This window comes from Strigops habroptila, chromosome 11, assembly GCF_004027225.2.
Source record: "Strigops habroptila isolate Jane chromosome 11, bStrHab1.2.pri, whole genome shotgun sequence".
NCBI classification, from domain to species: domain Eukaryota; kingdom Metazoa; phylum Chordata; class Aves; order Psittaciformes; family Psittacidae; genus Strigops; species Strigops habroptila.
In genome coordinates, this window is record NC_046360.1 from 4,204,497 (window position 1) to 4,222,394 (window position 17,898).

The 17,898-nt window shown below is 42.5% G+C and overlaps 1 protein-coding gene across 1 annotated transcript in view; it reads left to right on the forward strand.

Annotated features, from left to right (window-relative positions):
- The window catches only part of AACS (acetoacetyl-CoA synthetase), a 41,082-nt gene extending 35,140 nt beyond the window's left edge, over positions 1 to 5,942 (forward strand). The window contains exons 16-19 of the mRNA XM_030501075.1: positions 572 to 641; positions 1,515 to 1,573; positions 2,405 to 2,607; positions 4,602 to 5,942. Of these exons, the coding sequence (XP_030356935.1) occupies positions 572 to 641; positions 1,515 to 1,573; positions 2,405 to 2,607; positions 4,602 to 4,739 (470 nt within the window). The 3' untranslated portion in view covers positions 4,740 to 5,942. The remainder of the gene's footprint in view (positions 1 to 571; positions 642 to 1,514; positions 1,574 to 2,404; positions 2,608 to 4,601) is intronic.
- The last annotated feature ends 11,956 nt before the right edge of the window (positions 5,943 to 17,898 follow it).

Consider the following 17,898-nt stretch of genomic DNA (forward strand, 5'->3'; position numbering starts at 1 on the left):
GTGGCAGGCTGCTGTAGTGATACTGGTCCTAAAAGGAATACAAAAGTTATTCCAGCTCTGCAGTCAAATCTGATTGTATATTAACACAACTCAAGATCATTAAGCACATAAGCTCCTAGGGATTGTTGAGACCTATTGTGCAAGCCCAGAAAGCTGCTTTCAGAGAATTGCACATCATAAAAGTGGATCAAGAAAGACTGGTGGGAATGTTGTTATTTTTGTGGGAGATTCCCCTGATTTCCTCAAAATATGGTGTTCAGAGCAACTATTCACCTGTTTTCTAAAGGATGCTGTGCAGTCATGCAAACAAGTAATCAGAAGATAAGCTAGGGTTTGATCCTAATGTGTGTGAACTGCTCTCATGTGTGTTAGCTCTTTGTAGTAAATGCAGTATGGATTGTTTGCATAGTTAAGTACTGCTACATTTGCTGTGGGTAGTTCTCAAACTATATTTGATATGTTACATTTTTGTATGTATTTTACTAAGTTAACATGAGTTGAGTTACACAAATGCCTGCCATGACTGGATGAATAAGAAATCAGCTGCTTAATCTCTGTCATTCTCTAATAGGTGTTTGGGCCCATGGTGATTACTGCAAAATTAATCCCAAGACAGGAGGAATTGTCATGCTGGGTCGCAGGTATAGTATTTTGATGAAAGCATTAAAATTTGCAAACTTCACCTTAGAGCATAATGTACATGATTCTCCATCATGCCTGTTAGCTTTATATTACTTTTGTTAAATCCAGTATTGTGAATTCCAACCCTGAAATGAATAGGAGCAGCTGGATTAGAGGGAAGGAGCCCATTTCAAAGTTCTACTCCACTTTTATATATGTGAACACAAGACAGTGTTGGACTTGTTTTTCTATTCCATGGTTTATAATCATTTATGAGAGTTCAAATTGAGAGTGCAGCTCATTCAAGGAGGTGAATCAGGAAATTTCTGGTCTTGGCTTTGCCAACTGAAATTATAGAAGGTCAGGTATTAAGTTGTGCTTGTGTTGGCCATCACAGATATTCAAGATCACAGTTGTGGCTAAATTTTCTGCTTGCATTTAAAAGTTGTTGTTCGAAACAAAGTGGAGTGGATGCCTTGAAGCTGTATCTGGCATTGTCACAAATAGACCTGCTCAACAGACACACAGTGTGAGGCTGCTGTGTATGAAACATGAGTTGCAGCTATAAGACTGGAAAGTAATGATGTGCAATTGCAATATGATGAAGTACTAAGATCCTTGGGCTGTTTTGTCATCAGTGGCATGTGTGTGTAGTTTTAGGCTACTGGAAAGAGGAGGCACTAGGAAAGGGTCAGTGAATAATGTTGAGCTTCTTTGTACAACTTCATTTTAATGAGCAAAATGCCTTTTTGAAACAAATTCTTTTAAAATTCTAATGTGGCTGCATACTCACTGCATGAAATGTGGAGAGATTTGGTTAATTGCATCAATTTTTCTCTTTTCATCAAATTAATCGCATTTCAATGCTTCTTTGTTTTGTTGGGGTGATTTAGTGATGGTACCTTAAATCCGAATGGAGTAAGATTTGGAAGTTCCGAAATCTACAACATAGGTATGAAATTAACTTTCCACCTTTCAGCTATGACATTGTTACCTTAAATCTTTATAATGCTTACATTTCAGGTGTTTGGAAGGATTAGGTAATAAAAGACTTGCCATTTTTCAAATGTCAGCATAGAGCATATTAGCATTAACAGTAAAATTCAGTTTTGAAGACTTGAAATGGATTGCTTTCCCAAAGTTTCTGTAGGGCTGGAGATGACTACTCAAGATCTGTTCTCTCTAAGATGATGCTTTCATATAATAGGGCCTTAAAGACTAATCACATAATGCAGATTTCTAAGAGAACCTAACTTCTGAGGCTTTTCTTCCTCCCTGCGAGACAAGCGGTTTTATTCTGTCTTTCCTAATAATTAGAAGAAGTTCCTGAGCTTGTGCTTCATATTTCAGAGGTCTGTCTTGTGAAAGGCTGTGAAACTGCACCTGCAGAGGTGCTAATCTGAGACTTAAGGGCCTGTTGCCTCTCCTGGTTCTTGTGTGATCAAGCATGTTAGTTTTCTGTCTATGCAGTAATGAGGGTTGTGAGGAAGCCCAAAGAAAATGGCTTAGTGTAAAAGCTTGTTGCCTGTCCCAAAAGCTATAGCAATTTTTTTTGTCCTGGACTTACATATTTATGGTCCTTAAACCTGGATTTTCACCTAAGTACAAGTTAAAATTTCAGAGCAGCCAGAGGGAAGCTTGTTGTAGAATAACCTCACCAGGATGTCTGTTTTGCCTTTGCAGCTCTGGGGAGCTGATACTTCTTTTGGTGCAACCACAAAACATGTGCGTACTGAATAATACACAAATGCAAGTGCTAATAAGGATTCTCCTTTCTTTTCAGTTGAAGCCTTTGAAGAGGTTTCTGATAGTCTCTGTGTCCCTCAGTACAACAAAGATGGGGAGGAGAGGGTGATACTCTTCCTGAAGATGGCATTAAACCATGCATTCAGCAAGGATCTGGTGAAAAGAATCCAGGATGCAATCCGTAGAGCGCTTTCTGCCAGGCATGTTCCAAGCCTCATTCTAGAAACCAAAGGCATTCCGGTATGTCATGAAAAATGCTGCCTACTTTTTTCTTTGTCACCTTGAATAGTAATTAAGGAGCAGTTGTCATTGCTCTTCAAACCCACATGCGTGGAAATTTTAGCATCTCAAAAGTGTATTCGAGCTTTATAAATAGTTTGTCTATGTTGCCTAGCAACATAATTTCATCTCCTTTTGAGCTAAGCATGTTTTTGTTTAACAATACCTAAAAATGCCCATTCTCAGTTTATAAATGTGTTGTGCTCTCTTAGTAATATATACTTAAACCTTTTAAATTACCTTTTTAATATTTGCCTTTAACTTCAGCTTTTCTGGCTACCCATAAGCTTATTTTGGTTCTGTTTTCCTGTTTCAAATGGCATGCTTATAAAAGCTGAGAGCACTGAGCAAGTTCATAAAATCATTTTGGAAGCCATTTCATCTTTACATCTCTTTAGCCACTTAAATGTAGCTCTATCAGTGCCCTAACTGTAGCAGTAATTAAAATCCTTGTGCTTATGGGAGGAAGGTAGAGAAATCTGTACAGCTAAAGGTTCTGCATACTCAGCCTTCTGGAGCCATTACTCCAGTGCTCTCCTTTGCTGTATGAACCTTTTAGTTGGAATGCCTGTGTTTTATAGTCCTCTCTTATGGTCTTCTCAACAGCTGTATGAGTGGCAGAATGGGGTGCAGAGTGTAGTTGTCTCAAGTCCATTTGCATGTGGACCTGAGTGTGCCTACAGAAAAGACTCGAGACTTCAGACCAATTGTTTCATATAGACACCCATTTACTGCCAATATTGGTTTCAATGTGAAAGTAGTCTTCAGGACTGCCAGCCCCTGTGGTGCATGCAGTGATCTGGTTCTAATCTGTTGAGTTACTGCTGTTTCAGGCCACTGTTGGCATTTAATCTTTGGCTCAAAATGTCTTCTTTGCATGAGTCTAAAATCCCCTGTGCCTGTGAAATGGTGAAGCCTAGATTTTCTGGGCTGCAACTTAGTTTCTGCATGAAGTGTTGAACTTGTAAAGCGTGTAAATCACCTGAATGTATGGCACAAAGTTGATGGCAGTGAGGTGCTTGTGATGGGGTCCCTCAGGAAAGCCTGCTCAGATCATTAATTAGTTCACACTTTGACTGAATTTACAATTGAGTGAATTTTAATTACCTTTCAGGTAAACGTGCTAGTGGTGAAGTGATCAAAGCTCTCTCCCATCTTTGAAAGTTTGGCTTGGAAGGGAAACATTTTCCTATTTTCTGCTACTTTTAGAACTGTATTTGAATCCTCATCTGAAAATACAATCTAATCCTGACTGCGTGCAGGCACTATATACCGGTAGAAAAATATTGTAGCTGTGTTGAAGTGATTAGGATTTAAATAATACAAAGCACAGGTTTTAATGAGGTATCAAGGTGTTAAAAACATATTGAAAACTCTTAATCAAGTCTTTCTAGTCCTGTCCTGGCCAGGTAAGCATTCTGGTCATCATCCACAACCTGTTATGATTTGTTCTGAGACATTTAAATGTAAAGGACCATTTAAGCTCAGTGCTTCACTTCACCCTGTTAGAAACAGACTGTCCATTTAAGACACAAGACATGGTTTTCTTCTCCCCAAGCCCAATGGAGTTGGGCTTTTTTTTGAGCCCACACTTAGAAAATTAAAAATGGTTTGAAAACTGGAAGTGTCAGAACATGAAACATTGAAGTTTTTTGGTGTTTATACCATGATTCTGATCTGGTTTCATTGGATTAAGTTGGAGCTTGATCATGTTCTCACAGTATTTCCAAGTAGGAATAATAAGCTAAAATTACATCCAGACTCTTTGAATTCCAGTTACCCTTCAGTTGATTTTCAGAAGAAAGATCCAGTGCCTCAAGTGTAACAGAGAAGGGAAGACATTGCACTAAGCTTTGATTTTGTTCTGGGATTGGAGGGGAGAGTGGTTCATGAATATTTCCATAAAGCTACTACATGAAAAGTGTAACTTTGTCATTGCCATTTTTGTTTTTCAGTATACAATAAATGGGAAAAAAGTGGAAGTAGCTGTGAAGCAAGTAATTGCAGGGAAGGAAGTTGAGCAGCGGGGCGCTTTCTCAAACCCAGAGACTTTGGACCTGTACCGAAATATTCCTGAGCTTCAGAACTTCTGAAGTCACTTGTTTGGGTTTTTTTTTTTTTTTTGCATCTGTCTTTGTTTTGTGTTTGTTTTGTATATATACCAATACTGTATGTAAAGAAAAAGCTCTATTTAATACCAGTGGTTCTTTTAAAAGAAAAAATATTTCATGAAGTGCATTATGAAAGGCATGGGTAAAGTTTAGCTTCCTTTTATTGGTTAAATATGCCATATATCTTGGAGTTTTTCCAGCCTGGAAGGAGGAACCTGCCTGTTTTGATTTTTATCTATATGAGTGCATCTTTTCTGGTTAGACTTACATCAACAGCCCATCAAACGGCAGCACCGGTAGCATCAGTTACAGTTGCAAATAGAATGTTTCTTTCATAAAATACTCACTTTCTGGTTTTTTTTTAAACTGGATTTTTAGCAACACTTTTTTTCAGGCCATGTGTTTGTCACCTGTAAGGAATACACAGTGATTTAAACTACTTGACCATGAAACATGCAAGTGTTCTATATGTAGTGTGCACTTAAATGTTTTTATAAAGCCAAATCATAATGCACTAAACCCATTTGACTTGACTCAGAACAATTTCAGTCTTGAAATATCTCATGGTACTCTTGAAGGTAATTGCTGCTTCATGTTGTGATGTAACCTTCCTATTGTTTTAAGCTTTTAGTTGATAGACTTCCCGGGGTTCAGAAGGTGGGGGAGCAATCATCTCCTCCTTATTCCTGATGTAACTTCCTGTTATTTCCAGGGAATTTTCTGTCATTACTGTGGATTAACATCATTGCAGTTGAAGGCAGCATTTTGCTTCCTTGTTTTGAACTTCCTTTATTGGCTTTAAGGCAATGATCCCATGTTATGTTAGCTGAAGAATTCCAGTGTGTTTATTAAAAGCTGATGGATTTTGTAACTTTTTTTACTAAGTGTCACGTTGAAAGTTGAAGCCTAAAATGTTTTCTAGCTCTGTATCCTTCCAGTTTATAAAGGGAAAAATACTGTCATGAACATACTAAAACAGTAAAGCGGAAGCACTAAACCATTTCGTTTTTCATCAAATACAGTTGCAGTAGTTGTACCGAGCCTCTGGCATTCAGTATCTCCTGCACTATTTGAGTTTTGTGGGCTAAGTATTTAATGCATTAAAATCATGGATGTACTTACAGTTGTGTTGAATGCATTCAGCATTGATAGTTAATTAAAAGAAATTGATTCTTTAAATATATATATTATATGTTACATGTGTTTTAATTTGCACTTGGTTGTTGGCTTTTTGTTTTCCTTTCAATTGGGTGTCATGGAATTATTTTTAGCTTAATTTGTTACTGATATTTAGCTTAATTTGTTACTAAGTTTAATAGTTTTTATCCAAGTCCATCCCCCTACAAAATTATTGTTCTCTGAAAGTTTTATCCTGTTTTCTTACGCAGAGCCCAGGACAAGTAAAACATTGCTGCTAGTTACGTATGCACGGTTGGCTCATTGAGAAGGTCACAGGTGAGCAGGAGTGGAAGACAGTGTCCTGAAAATGTGCCTTTTGTCATACAGTAAGAAGTTGCAGGTTGTGATATGTTGATGTTACTAAAAGGGATTGCACTGTAAGGCGTGTACTCTGTTACTTAGGGCAAAATTTAGATGCTTGTTTGGCTACAGCTAGTAAAAGTTTAATGTATATTTCTTCCACCCTGTGGTAGATCTGCTGCAGAATATGTCTCGTAACTCAGTAGTGGTGAAACTGCCTATGAATGCAGCTGAGGAGTAGCCCCTCTCAGGTGGTCTGTGGCTGAATCAAAAGCACACAGTCATTGTGGACACCAGCTCCACATGCACTGCAGGATGCAGAAATGCCTCATTAGCAAATGAGGCATTAAATGAGCTGGTCTCCATTTGACTTTCTGAACTGTACCAAGGCAGACAATATACCATGCTGGCATGGTAAATGTGATAGTATAAATACCAAGCACCCATTAGAAAAGTATAAAAATGAGCTATACAGCTGCCAATAACCTATGATTAAAAGTACTTTTAAATTCCTTTCCCCTCTGGCATGCTATATATAAATTTTACATTAACTGTGACTTTGTATTCATTAAAACTTCATTATATTGTTCTTTAATTCATGCAAAATGTCTGGGGTTTATAAAGCCCACAGATCCTTATTAATAAGTAATTTTGGGATATTTCATTAATTAAAGATAATTTAGAAGCACAGATGCATTAAGAACATATACAATGCCTAGAGGCTGCTTCTTTAATGTTATCCTGCTGTAAACACTGTAGAAAGTTTTGTTAACGGATATAATTTGATCTCTTGCAAATGTCATGTTGCAAAACTTTTCCCAGACTATAGTTACAAACAAAAAATAGATCTAGTTATATATTGATCTGTGTACTGAAAATGACTTTATAGCCATGAAGCCTTGACGGGTGGTACAAAATGCACTGTGCAGACCAAGGACTTGTCGGTGCCTCTCCTGGTTTCAAGGGTCTGAATTTCAAAAGTGCTGGATGCTGACAGCCATGGAAATCCAGGGAGGAGGAGAGGTATGTGGGTACTTACGTTAGGCTGCAAAGTGACTTGAAAGGAGGCTATGGCAGAGCTGGGAACACCGTCCAACTTCCTGAGTGGAGCTCCTCCCATTACAAATCCTGTCCTACAAGCATCCAACTTGGATTTATCTTAGCTTCTAGCGTAAGTGACCTGTTTCTTTGGTTACTGCCATGGAGCTGTGACTATGGCAGTATCCATCCAGTTGGGGATAGTTCAGAGCCTCACTGGCATGAAAGTAGGGAGCTAAAGTCGTTGCAGTTTGCAAAGGAAAAGCAGAGAACATAATTTGCTGCTTCCCATTCCAGGTTATGAGCTAGCTGTGCTCTTTCCAGGGCTTGGGCATAGTATAATTGTGGTCAAATATAATTTCAAGGGTGTCCTTACAAACTGCTAGCATCCAGATGCTGGGCTACAACAACAAGGTCTGGTGTGGTAGTGCAGCTCCTGATGCCATAGCATTGGCAACAACAGCTCCTGTGAGTACCACAGCTCTGGTGATCCTAAGGCATAAGCTGGGCAACCCTTGCAGAATGCCTGAGCTGACGGAGTGCTGACCTACCTCAGGTGGCTTTATCCAGAAAGACTTGATGCCTTGATTGTACCTTGAATGTGTAACCCCCTTCCTTTATTTTTTTTGTTGCCTATTTATGATTTGGGGTTCACAGTGTTTTGCCTGGAAAGTTGCATATGCAGATGTTAGTGGCATGCAAATAGAGCTGGTTCTGGAAACTGCTGTAAGCTCTGACATAATGCCCAACAGCAAGGAAATTCAGAGCAGAGGTACTTGAGGCCAGGTGCTTTTCTCACTTGGTCTTCTGCAGATTTGAGAGTGACTGTTGAGTTATGTGATGGAATCAGCACATTTGCTCTTGACTCATTGAGAGACGTAGTTTTATCATACCCCTTCTAGAAATGTGCTTTTGTCAGCTCCTGTTAGAGCAGGCACTTCCCCCACCCACTACCTCATGATTTCAGTTAATTTCTCTGGTTAGTGGTGGTTCTCAAAGAAATAAAGTGAGCTGGTACACAACAACCCAAGCAGGGCATAGCTGATAAAATTGTTTGTTGTTATGTGCAAGAGAAATTGGTTGTATGAATTACTTATTCAGTGGTTTTAGAACCACAGGTAATTGCCTGACGGAATGCAACTTCCCTGGGGCTGTTACTGTCTTTCAGTTTAATGCATACATATTTAAAGGGATATCATTTACAAGGCAGAACAGTCACACAGGTGAATGGGTGTTAATATGTAAAATGCATTAGTAAGTAGTACCAGTATGTTCTTGAGATCAAACTCTGCAGGGTTTTGGTTTTGGGAGAACCAGTGTCTATAGGGAACACTGGCAGGAAGATGGTGTCCAGGTGAATCTTTGTGGAAGGTGCTTGGGAATGATATACCCCATGCCATATCCCTGGATGGAAGTGCTGCCATAGTCCTCATGTAGGTAAGTGCAGCTCCAGCTGGCACACACCAGGGCTGTGGTGTGGCTAAATATCAGGACTAAGTTATTAAATGTCTTCCTGAATAGTGTGTGAATCTTGGGTGCTCCACAGGCTCTTGAGGGAGGAGAAGGTTTGTGGATCATGAGCACTTCTGTGAATGTGACACACCTTTGCTGGAGAAGGCTGCTGCAGGAGCACAGTGCAGGAGCAGCATGAGGTCAGGCCCTTCATCTCTGTGATTTGGCTCCTTGGTGCTCAGAGGTACAAGAGCTTTGGTGGGAAAGGCACATTTGTCAACTAATGCATTTGAAATTGGCTGATACTGGGTTTCATGCTTGGGTCACAGCATGGAACAGACATTGATTTGGAAGAAGTGTTCTTTTGAATAACGCTTTATTTCTCTGTATCTGCTTTTTCATTTCTTCTAGTTGGTCACTTTATTGAGCACTTAACCTCTGTCCACCTTTGGGACTCTGATCGGAGATGTTTCAGTACATAGAAGGCTTTGGTCTTCCTGCAGGTCATCTTTGGAGCTCTGCATTGAGCAATTTCTCCACTTAAATCTTCTAGCTCACCACTGGTTTCCCGAGGTGTCTGTCTACTGGCTGGATCTTGTGCCCTACAGAGCTAAGTCCAAAAATGCTTGGCTCATCCTTCTCCCTTTGTGAGGAGGATATTTTTAGTTCTTAAATAATCAGGTCTTAGACAGCAACAAGAGGCAACTTAATTTTCTTCTACATCTTTTATAGAAAGAGGAAGCTACATGTCATATGCTGTATTCTTCCAGAAATAAAATGAGGTTGCGAATTGCTGTGAAGCATGGCCACAGTCCAGTACAGCAGCCTCCGAGCTGATGAGAGCACACTTATTTTCCTTGCTGGGAATTAGGGGCCTTTTTAGATTCAAATAATGAGATAATCAACATCAGTTTGAGCATCTTGCTCTACATGATCTGTGTGCAAAGTGGGAGTGACTCTGCTTCCCTCTCCTTTGCATAACAGTCTCTGAAATGCCATTAGCGAGTCAAAGAGTGTCTCAGAACAATTTCAGTTGCAGAACAATAAGATGTCCCAAAGTATTAATGTAGCAGGCTGCAGCTGTCCACACAATTTCTCATCATTGCTTCTGATGGCCAGAGAAATTCTTCCAAACCACCGGTTGGAGATGAACTCAAGTGATAAAACAGCGTTGGTGGCGGTGGGAAAATCCTTGGTATGCCATTGTTTAACATGTTAGTGAAAGCTTAATTGGACCTTGTACTTCTTAATTAGAAGACCTTAACAAATTCTCATCTTACTACTTTTGACAAGTGGTTTTACAAAGTTCAAGAGGCTTATCAGCATTCAGGGTGAGATTGCTGCTGAATGATAATGTCCTTTGAAAAACCCCCATCATCTCCAGGATTGTTAATGAGTTTACAATAGCAGATTAATGTATACATGGAGACGTTCACATCACTAATGAGCAGTCTGGTCAAAAAAAAAGAAAGAACAATCCCTTTTTCAGTTCTGTTCCCTCTTCTGCAGTGATTTAGAGGAAGTTCAGAATTGGTTGTACCACTGATGGGTATATTCCTCTGTGGTTTCTCTTTTAGTTCTACAGTGAGGTTGTTTCTAATGTTTCTAGCTTATTGATCTACAGCCTGTGTGTTTTGCCAAGGAATAGGAGAGTATTTCTTCTCATTGTATGGTTTGCACGCTCTTAAAAACATGGCTTGGTTGTATTACGTTGTTCTCCATGGCCCTGGATGCGGTATTATGGCAAATGGCTCAAACACCAGCTTTTAAAGGAGAGAGTTTGTGTTACAAGAACAAGCTCTGAGCTGCACAGTAAGAGCTGTTAAGAGGAGAGCTGAAATTGGTGGCGATGTGAAGGATTGAGAGTTGGATGGGGGGGTGTGTGTCTGGGGCAGGAGAAAGTAAGGCTGGAAGAGGAGGAGGTTCTGGCGGTGCCCCTTGCTCTGCAGTCGTTGGATGCTGTGATTTTTGGGAGCCTGTAGCTGAACACCCACTCCTAGGAAGTGCCTGCTCAGTTTGGCTTTGCTACTTTGAGAAGATATGTTTTGGAAGCTGTATGCAAAACCTAGTCGCACTGAACCAATGAAGTTCTCTTTGATGGGGATAAGAGCTCTAGTGTCATGTTCAAACAGCCTAATTTTAGTTAAGCCCCATCTTAGCATGATTGACTTTTTTCCCTTTCTAAAGATGACTTTATCTCAGGCTCTTCTCTCTAGAGCAGCCAGAGGAGGAGAGTCCCAGCCTGTTTATAGCACTGTTACCTCTCATGATCTCTGCCTGCATCTGTGGCATCTTTTGCTCAGGAAAAGGTGTTTTTTACGAGCTTGGTGACATGTGGAGTTGCACTTCCTTCCTTTGCAGTGGGTTTTAAACTGATGGGACTTGCCTGGTGCAGCTGGTCCTGGGTGATGGGACTGGGACAGGCACAGGCAGTGGCACTTGAGCAAGTGGGTGGCTTGCTCAAGTTCTTGCTTGAGTTCTTGCCCCCCAAGAACACAATCACAATTAGCATCCCTGGCAAGCGCATTTATTTCCCTTTAAACCAGATGTATTTCTCTTCAGCTTGTATGAGCTACAAAGAGGTTAAAGCTAAATTGAAATAAATTGTGTGGAGAAAACTGTAAGGATTTGTGCTGGTTTAACTAACTTGGTTTAAAAGGCGAGCTGAGTTTAAACAGGTGAGACTTTGAAACCTCAACAGGGCCTGAGGAGGTGGCCTTGAATGTGCAAATGTGATACTCAGCTGAGTGTTTTAGTTTGCCTAGTTCTCATGTATAATAAAGTATGCTAGATACATGACACTTCATGAATTAATGCAAGGGTATAACGCATGAAGAGAGATTTTTGTACAGGATTTGTTCTTATAATGCAAATGCCAAGCAAGGCTTTAAATGGACCTGGCTGTCTGGAATCATGGAGCCTATTTCATGCTTCACTTCAAGGTTTGTTTCCATTTTCTCAACCATTTTATTATTAGAGGGTGTGGGCATGCATGTGGGGAGGGAAATTAGGGAGGAAGTGCCCAGACCAGCACAAGCCCATAGAAAACCCTGCATGTGTATGTGAGCTTTTAGCACACTGGAGGCTCTTGTGGTGGTTACCAGGTGATGATCAGCCTGTCAGCCCGCTGTCCTCATACACGTGTTGGTGAAAGGCATTATCAGACTCTGTTGGTGTGAATTAGATCACTGGGGCTGCTGCAGTGGAGGAGAAAAAGGCCTGATTGCTTTTGGTCCAAGTGCTTTGCCTAAGAGGGAAAGCACACTGGGGAGATTTCTCTTTAATTTCATGCAATGGACAAAAAATGAAGGTATTGCCAGGGTTGGTGTACTGAGAATAATCCATGGCTGTAACCCGCCGGGCTTCCAGGTACCAGTGTAATGAAGAGATGCCAAGTTTACAGGTGATGCAGCAGCAATAAACTGCATCTCTGCAGAGAGGGATGGGGGTGCAGGGGGGTGCTCATGGCCCTCTGCATCCTCCTCACTCTCCTCTGCATCTCTCCTGCCCATGCTAAAGTGAGACCAGACCCTGCCTTGAGCAGCACAAGCCAAAGGGAGGGCAGCTGTTGCCCCAGAATGTTTGTGCCAGCAGTTCCAAGATGACTGATGAAAGGACACCTGCAGAAAACTCCCCCAAAACAAGGTAATGCAACATGGTGAGAGCCAAAGGCAGCTACAAACCCACATTAATACCAGGATACTATCACTCTCCTGGTGAAACCTGTAATTAGATTTAGAAGAGGACAGCTGCTTCTGACTGCAAAGAAATATTGAGACATGGCTGCAAAGGAGATTAGGAGATTAGGAGATTTTCCTCCTAATGCAGCTGGAATTAAAACTGGGGAGGGGGGAATAGAGATTTCACTAACTTATAAAAGTAAACCTCTTTTTTTCCCTGAAACAGTTCATTATCTTAATCTTTGGGCAAGTAAAGCAGCTATGTAAATGGGAAGAAGAAAGTTATTGCCACTAGGGCTCCAGGCTGGGATTACGGTGGTTACAGGTAGGGAGTGTGATCAATGCTGCTCTGTTTAGTATCTCCAGTGATGATTCTCCCCATGTCCCCCGCTGTGGTCTATCCAGACAGTGTGTGCTTCATCTTGCCCTGTGCATGTGGCACTTGGCACCACGGGCTCCTGATGAAAACCAGCACTTGCTTTCAGAGTGCAAGAAGTGCTGGAAACCTCTCGACATCTAAGAGAAAAGGTTGATCCCGTTGCCTCCCTACTTTAAAAGTTTCTGCCTTTATTCCCTGATGCAAAACCTCAGTTCCCACTGAGTTCTATATGAAATAATTACTTTTATGTGCAAACTGGAGGAAAAGAAGTTTTTAAGCTGTGAGGAGTCTGATGTGACAATTCTATTAGGTTTCGGTGGGCACCTGCTTGACCCTGTAAATTGAAACTCCAGAAGGTGACTCTCTGTGTCTTATCATGGTATTTAATTTACTGTTTCAGCAGCAGGGGGTGAAAAGAGGCTGGCATGGGTTTATTCAAATCTACGTAGGAATTGAATGTGACGAAAATAACTCTATTTTTAAAAATGGCTCTGATCATGTGGAGAGTGCTGCTCTTTCTGTTCTTCCCCATCTCTGCCTCCCTGGCTCCTGAATGGGAAAGGCAAGTTGGTGTATTGACATGATAGACCAGCTTGTCAGGGTTCTGTGAACTCCTCTGTCTGCACCACATGCTTGTTTTTCACTCTTAGCATTAAAAACCCGGCCTTCACAGAGGCTTTGATTCGTGTGGTAGAGATGGAGTTGAGGAGAACTATAACGTAATGTCCAGTTCTGAGCTGCCTCATTAACAGGCTAATTCCTGAATTTAGGATCACTTTAAATGCCATGTATGTACATTAAAGGCGTTAATGTAATTAAGAAAATGCCAGGTTGAGGTAATTTGGGAGTAGGTAATATGCCAAGAACTTCAGCTCCTGGGAAGAAGCATTTTGGTGGGAGAGAGTGACATGATGTACTGACACCTCCCATTCCCCCTCCCCAAGCCTCCTGAACATTCATTATGCCTTAAATATTCTCAAACTGAGGTTTTTTCCAGTGGTCTAATTATAAACTTCATTATAATTGTTCATTAGTTTTATTTTGTTCAATTAGCTTAACAAGTTGCCAAATGAAATACAAGGCTGGCAATTAGCTTGATCTAATTGTAATGAGCCACTCAAATTGGGTCACCAAATATGTTCATTTATAGCACTTCCTTTTTTCCCCCCAATTGGTGAACAATAACATAATATTCACAGCATCTCCTGATATAAGTAGTGGAAATTTCCCACTCATTTATTGAAGTAGAAACAAAAAAATCAATCATTTTTGCTCTTGGCAGGGCAGAAACATGCAGTCCAGGCACTTGGTTGCCCCAGTTTAACAAGAGCCCAAGAGGGGACCCCACCCCGTGTCCAAGTCCCTGTCCTGCACAGTAAAACGTGCCACCTGAGCTGCCAGGAGAGAGGTTGGTTCTGTCCTAATGTCTGTCTCTTCTGAATTCCAGAGAAATCTGCTTTTAAACACCTTGCAAAAATACTTGTGCAGCAAATCCTGCTGTGCTGCCTCTGCTGGGGCGGTGCTGAGTGCTGTTGAAACCAGGAGTGGTCCTTGCTGCGGTGTCTTCAGTGTTGTGTATTGACACACAGATGGAAGTTCCTCATCACTTGAGCCTGTCTGGTCTTAGAATGACCCACAGGGGCTTTGCCCACAGCCCCCTCAGCTGCTAGGCTGGTAATGTTGGACCCATAGATGAGGCCAATGTGGTTTTAGCCTGGAGAGAGGCTCCTGGGGCAAACTCCTTGGGGAAAAAAGGGATCTCAAATTCCAGTTTCTGTGGGGTTTGCAGCAGCAACCTGTGCTATACACCAAGTGGTTTGTGGTGGAAGGAACTTTGAAAGATCATCTAGACCCAGCCTGGCCAGTGCTCCAAGGGATCACCACAATGGTGCCATGCCCTAATGAAAGCTGAAAGGTAAAACCATGCTACAGAGGGGAAAGCCCAGTGTGAGCTGAGCTGTCTCCCTTTGGCCAAGGGTGTTGGGAGGCTTTGGTCAGTCAAAGACTTCAGTTTGGGCTACTCCATGGTTCTGGCCACTTTGAGCCCTGCACAGGAGCCGGTTTTGCTTTGGTTTTTGGATAACCCTGAGCTTTCTTTTTTGCCTGACTTCCCTTTTGCCACACAGTGCTCAGATCTGCTCCCGTTAAGTAGCTGCTTAGCAGAAGATCTTGGCTCACATGGTCCAGTGGATTTGCTGCAACCTCTCCCAGAAGTTAATATGGGTAAGAGAAATTATTTGGTATGAATAATTCCTCCTGCATGTCATGTGCACCACATCTAAATCGCAGGGATGGGCAGCACACTCATGGCTCCTCAGCAAACCTAAGTGGTGGCATTAACAGGACTCTGCATCTGACCGATGAAAACAAGATGAAATATTAAACCAGCCCAGAGACTACAACTACCTGTAAGTAATTCATAAGCCACTGCAGTGATGGCAAGCCCAATGGTTCCATGAAGCTGTGTGCCAGCCCAAATCCGTACTTCTTCCATGCAAAATGTGCTTCATTCCTGAGAGACGGATAAGTTTGGTGATCTATTAATGCAATCTCTTAAAATTTCAGCCAGGGCCCTTGTTCCATGTGGGAAGGGGAAAGGAGTGACTCATCCTGTTGAATAGACAAATCCCCACCTCAGACAGGGCACCCACAGTTGCTTTTTGCTCTGCAACCCCCCTTTGATGCTGCGCTGTCTCTCGCACTGTCTCTAATTAGTTGTGTTTGCCAGCTGGGACACGGATGGTGTCAGCGCTCAGCTCGCTGAGAGGCTTCAGATTAAAGATGCCGACGGCACAGAACGGGAGAAAATTCACACCTTTGCCTTTCGCGACACAGGCAGCTACCTCAGCTCTTCAAACACCAGCCAAAGGCATTGTTCAGCTTAATGAATGCACCCGGAGTGAATGTCTGCATCTGGGGCTGCTGCAGAGACTTACTTCAAGCACTTCCCAATGGTGGTTTTCACTCTCTATGTCCCAACTTGACCCCTTGCTGCAGCTGGGAGAGCCTGAGGAGCTTTACTGGCTATGGGGATGCAGGGATGCGATGCAATGGGATGTCCCTGCATGGTGCCAATGACACCAGGCACAAAGGAGCAAGTCCTGAGGCTGGTATGGGCCTGGGTCTGTGCCTTTGGGCTTCCCCCTGGTACCTGCTGGGCTTTGACCCACCAAACACCAGCAGGACCCATCTATCTGCCCAGTGCCAGGAGCGTGCTGCACTTGGACAAGTTGTGGTAAGAGCATCTTTCTCCTAATTCCCTTTGCTCACTTTATATTAGTTTTATTCCTGCTGGGCTTAAGTCAGGCAGGGACAGATGTAAACAGGCTTGTAATAAGCTGCTAATATTGCAAAAGGGCTGGGTGACACATGGCTTTGCATTTGATTCAAGTAGTTACAGTCATGATATCCATTAATTTTTGTAATGCTCCTGGGAGCAAAAGTCTCTCCTTTTCATTGGAGACCTGGATTTCTAAAGATCCTGGTGTTAGATGCAGCCTGCTGGGCACTGTGCTGTGAGAAAATCCCTTTGTTTATACAGACGATGGCCTGGGGATGGTCCTGGCACTGGGGCCACCTCCCCTACATTTTATTTAAGGCTCTGAAACGATCCCAGCGCTGTGCTGAGAGGCAAAGGGTGGGCGGGTTGGTTTTAGAAGAATTAAATATATATTCCAGGCAAAAATGTCTCAGTATAAATGTTGAAGCAAAGCAGCGTCACAGATGACAGGTCTTCAAAGCTGAAGCACGAGCCATGCTCCGGGAGGGAGGAAACCAGGCGGATCCCCCTCCCTTGATTAGCAAGGCTTTCCAGGCACCGGCTTGCTCCCTTTCTGTCTCCAGGCTGCCTTTGAAACAGCCCCTTTGACAGCTTCAGGCATTTCTTAGTTTAGCTGAGAACGAGCAAACATAAAGAGAAGGAATCTGTAAGAATGACAGGTCCTGTGTGCGTCTTTTTTATGCATTTCTGGAGCACAAAGACTATTTTATTGAGCCTGCAGGCACGTAGCTTTGTGTGACTCCTGCTTTTAGCAGCTCTTCAGTGATGGAGCTACCTGAGAACTTTCCCAGCTGCGACCTCCATAGAAAATGCTCGATTTTGGGGTTGGTTTTGCTTTGTGTGGAACATCATGTCTTGATGGCTTGAATTCAGGCATTGGAGCATCCATTGGTCCCACTTGCATGATGTGCTGGGGGCTGAGCTCTCCTCATCCTCCTCCTAGGGTAGATCTTCCAGTCATCTCTTAGTTTAGCTGAGAGTAAGTGAGCATAAGAGAAGAAATCCATAAGAACGGCAGGTCTTGCCAAGCATCCCTGATCCCACCTCTCTTCCCCATACAGGTGGTTTAAATTGCACAGAGAAATCAGTCTCCTGCTCAGACCTGTCTTAAACCAATTTAATTAAACACAGGTAAAGGAAGGAGCAGAAATTATGTCAATTCATCACCCTTTACTCTCTGCAGGTGCTTGGCTACAGCAGGGCACCACACTTCCCACTGCTCTTTGCTTTTCCTATTGGGAGTGATTAACCTGCTCCCTTCTGGCAAGCAAAGCCCCCTCCACCTCTGGGAAGAGGCTTTAATGATAATGAGAAAAATATGATTAAAAGCTAAACACATGAAAAACAAGACCCCCTGATTCAGTTCCTGCCTTGCTCACAGGTTTCCTGCGTGCTGCTGGGTGAATCACTTACCTCTGTGATTCACACCGGCCCCACGCTGCCGGAACAGCAGCTCCTTATCTCCCTGCCTTGCCCCTTTGGTTTTTTCCTCTCTGGATGATGCTGGGGACCACAGAGGGGCAGATCCCCAGAGGACCCCATTTTGTGTGTCAGAGTGCCACATTGCAAGCTGTGGTGAAGTTCCTATGGATGGGGAAGGACAGGCCACAGGGCCTGGGTTCCTTCAAAGTACCCCTGAATAACAGGGCTGATGCACTTCCCTGTCTGTAAGATGGGACAGCGATGATTTCTCTGCTCATCTGCTCTACAGGGCTGCTGGTGGTAACTTCATATCAGCAGCCAGCAGTGGCACACCAGCCCCATCATTCATTACCTCAGTGTTTTCTAACATTGCAAAGTGGATGCAATTATATTTTCGCAAAATCTGGGCTT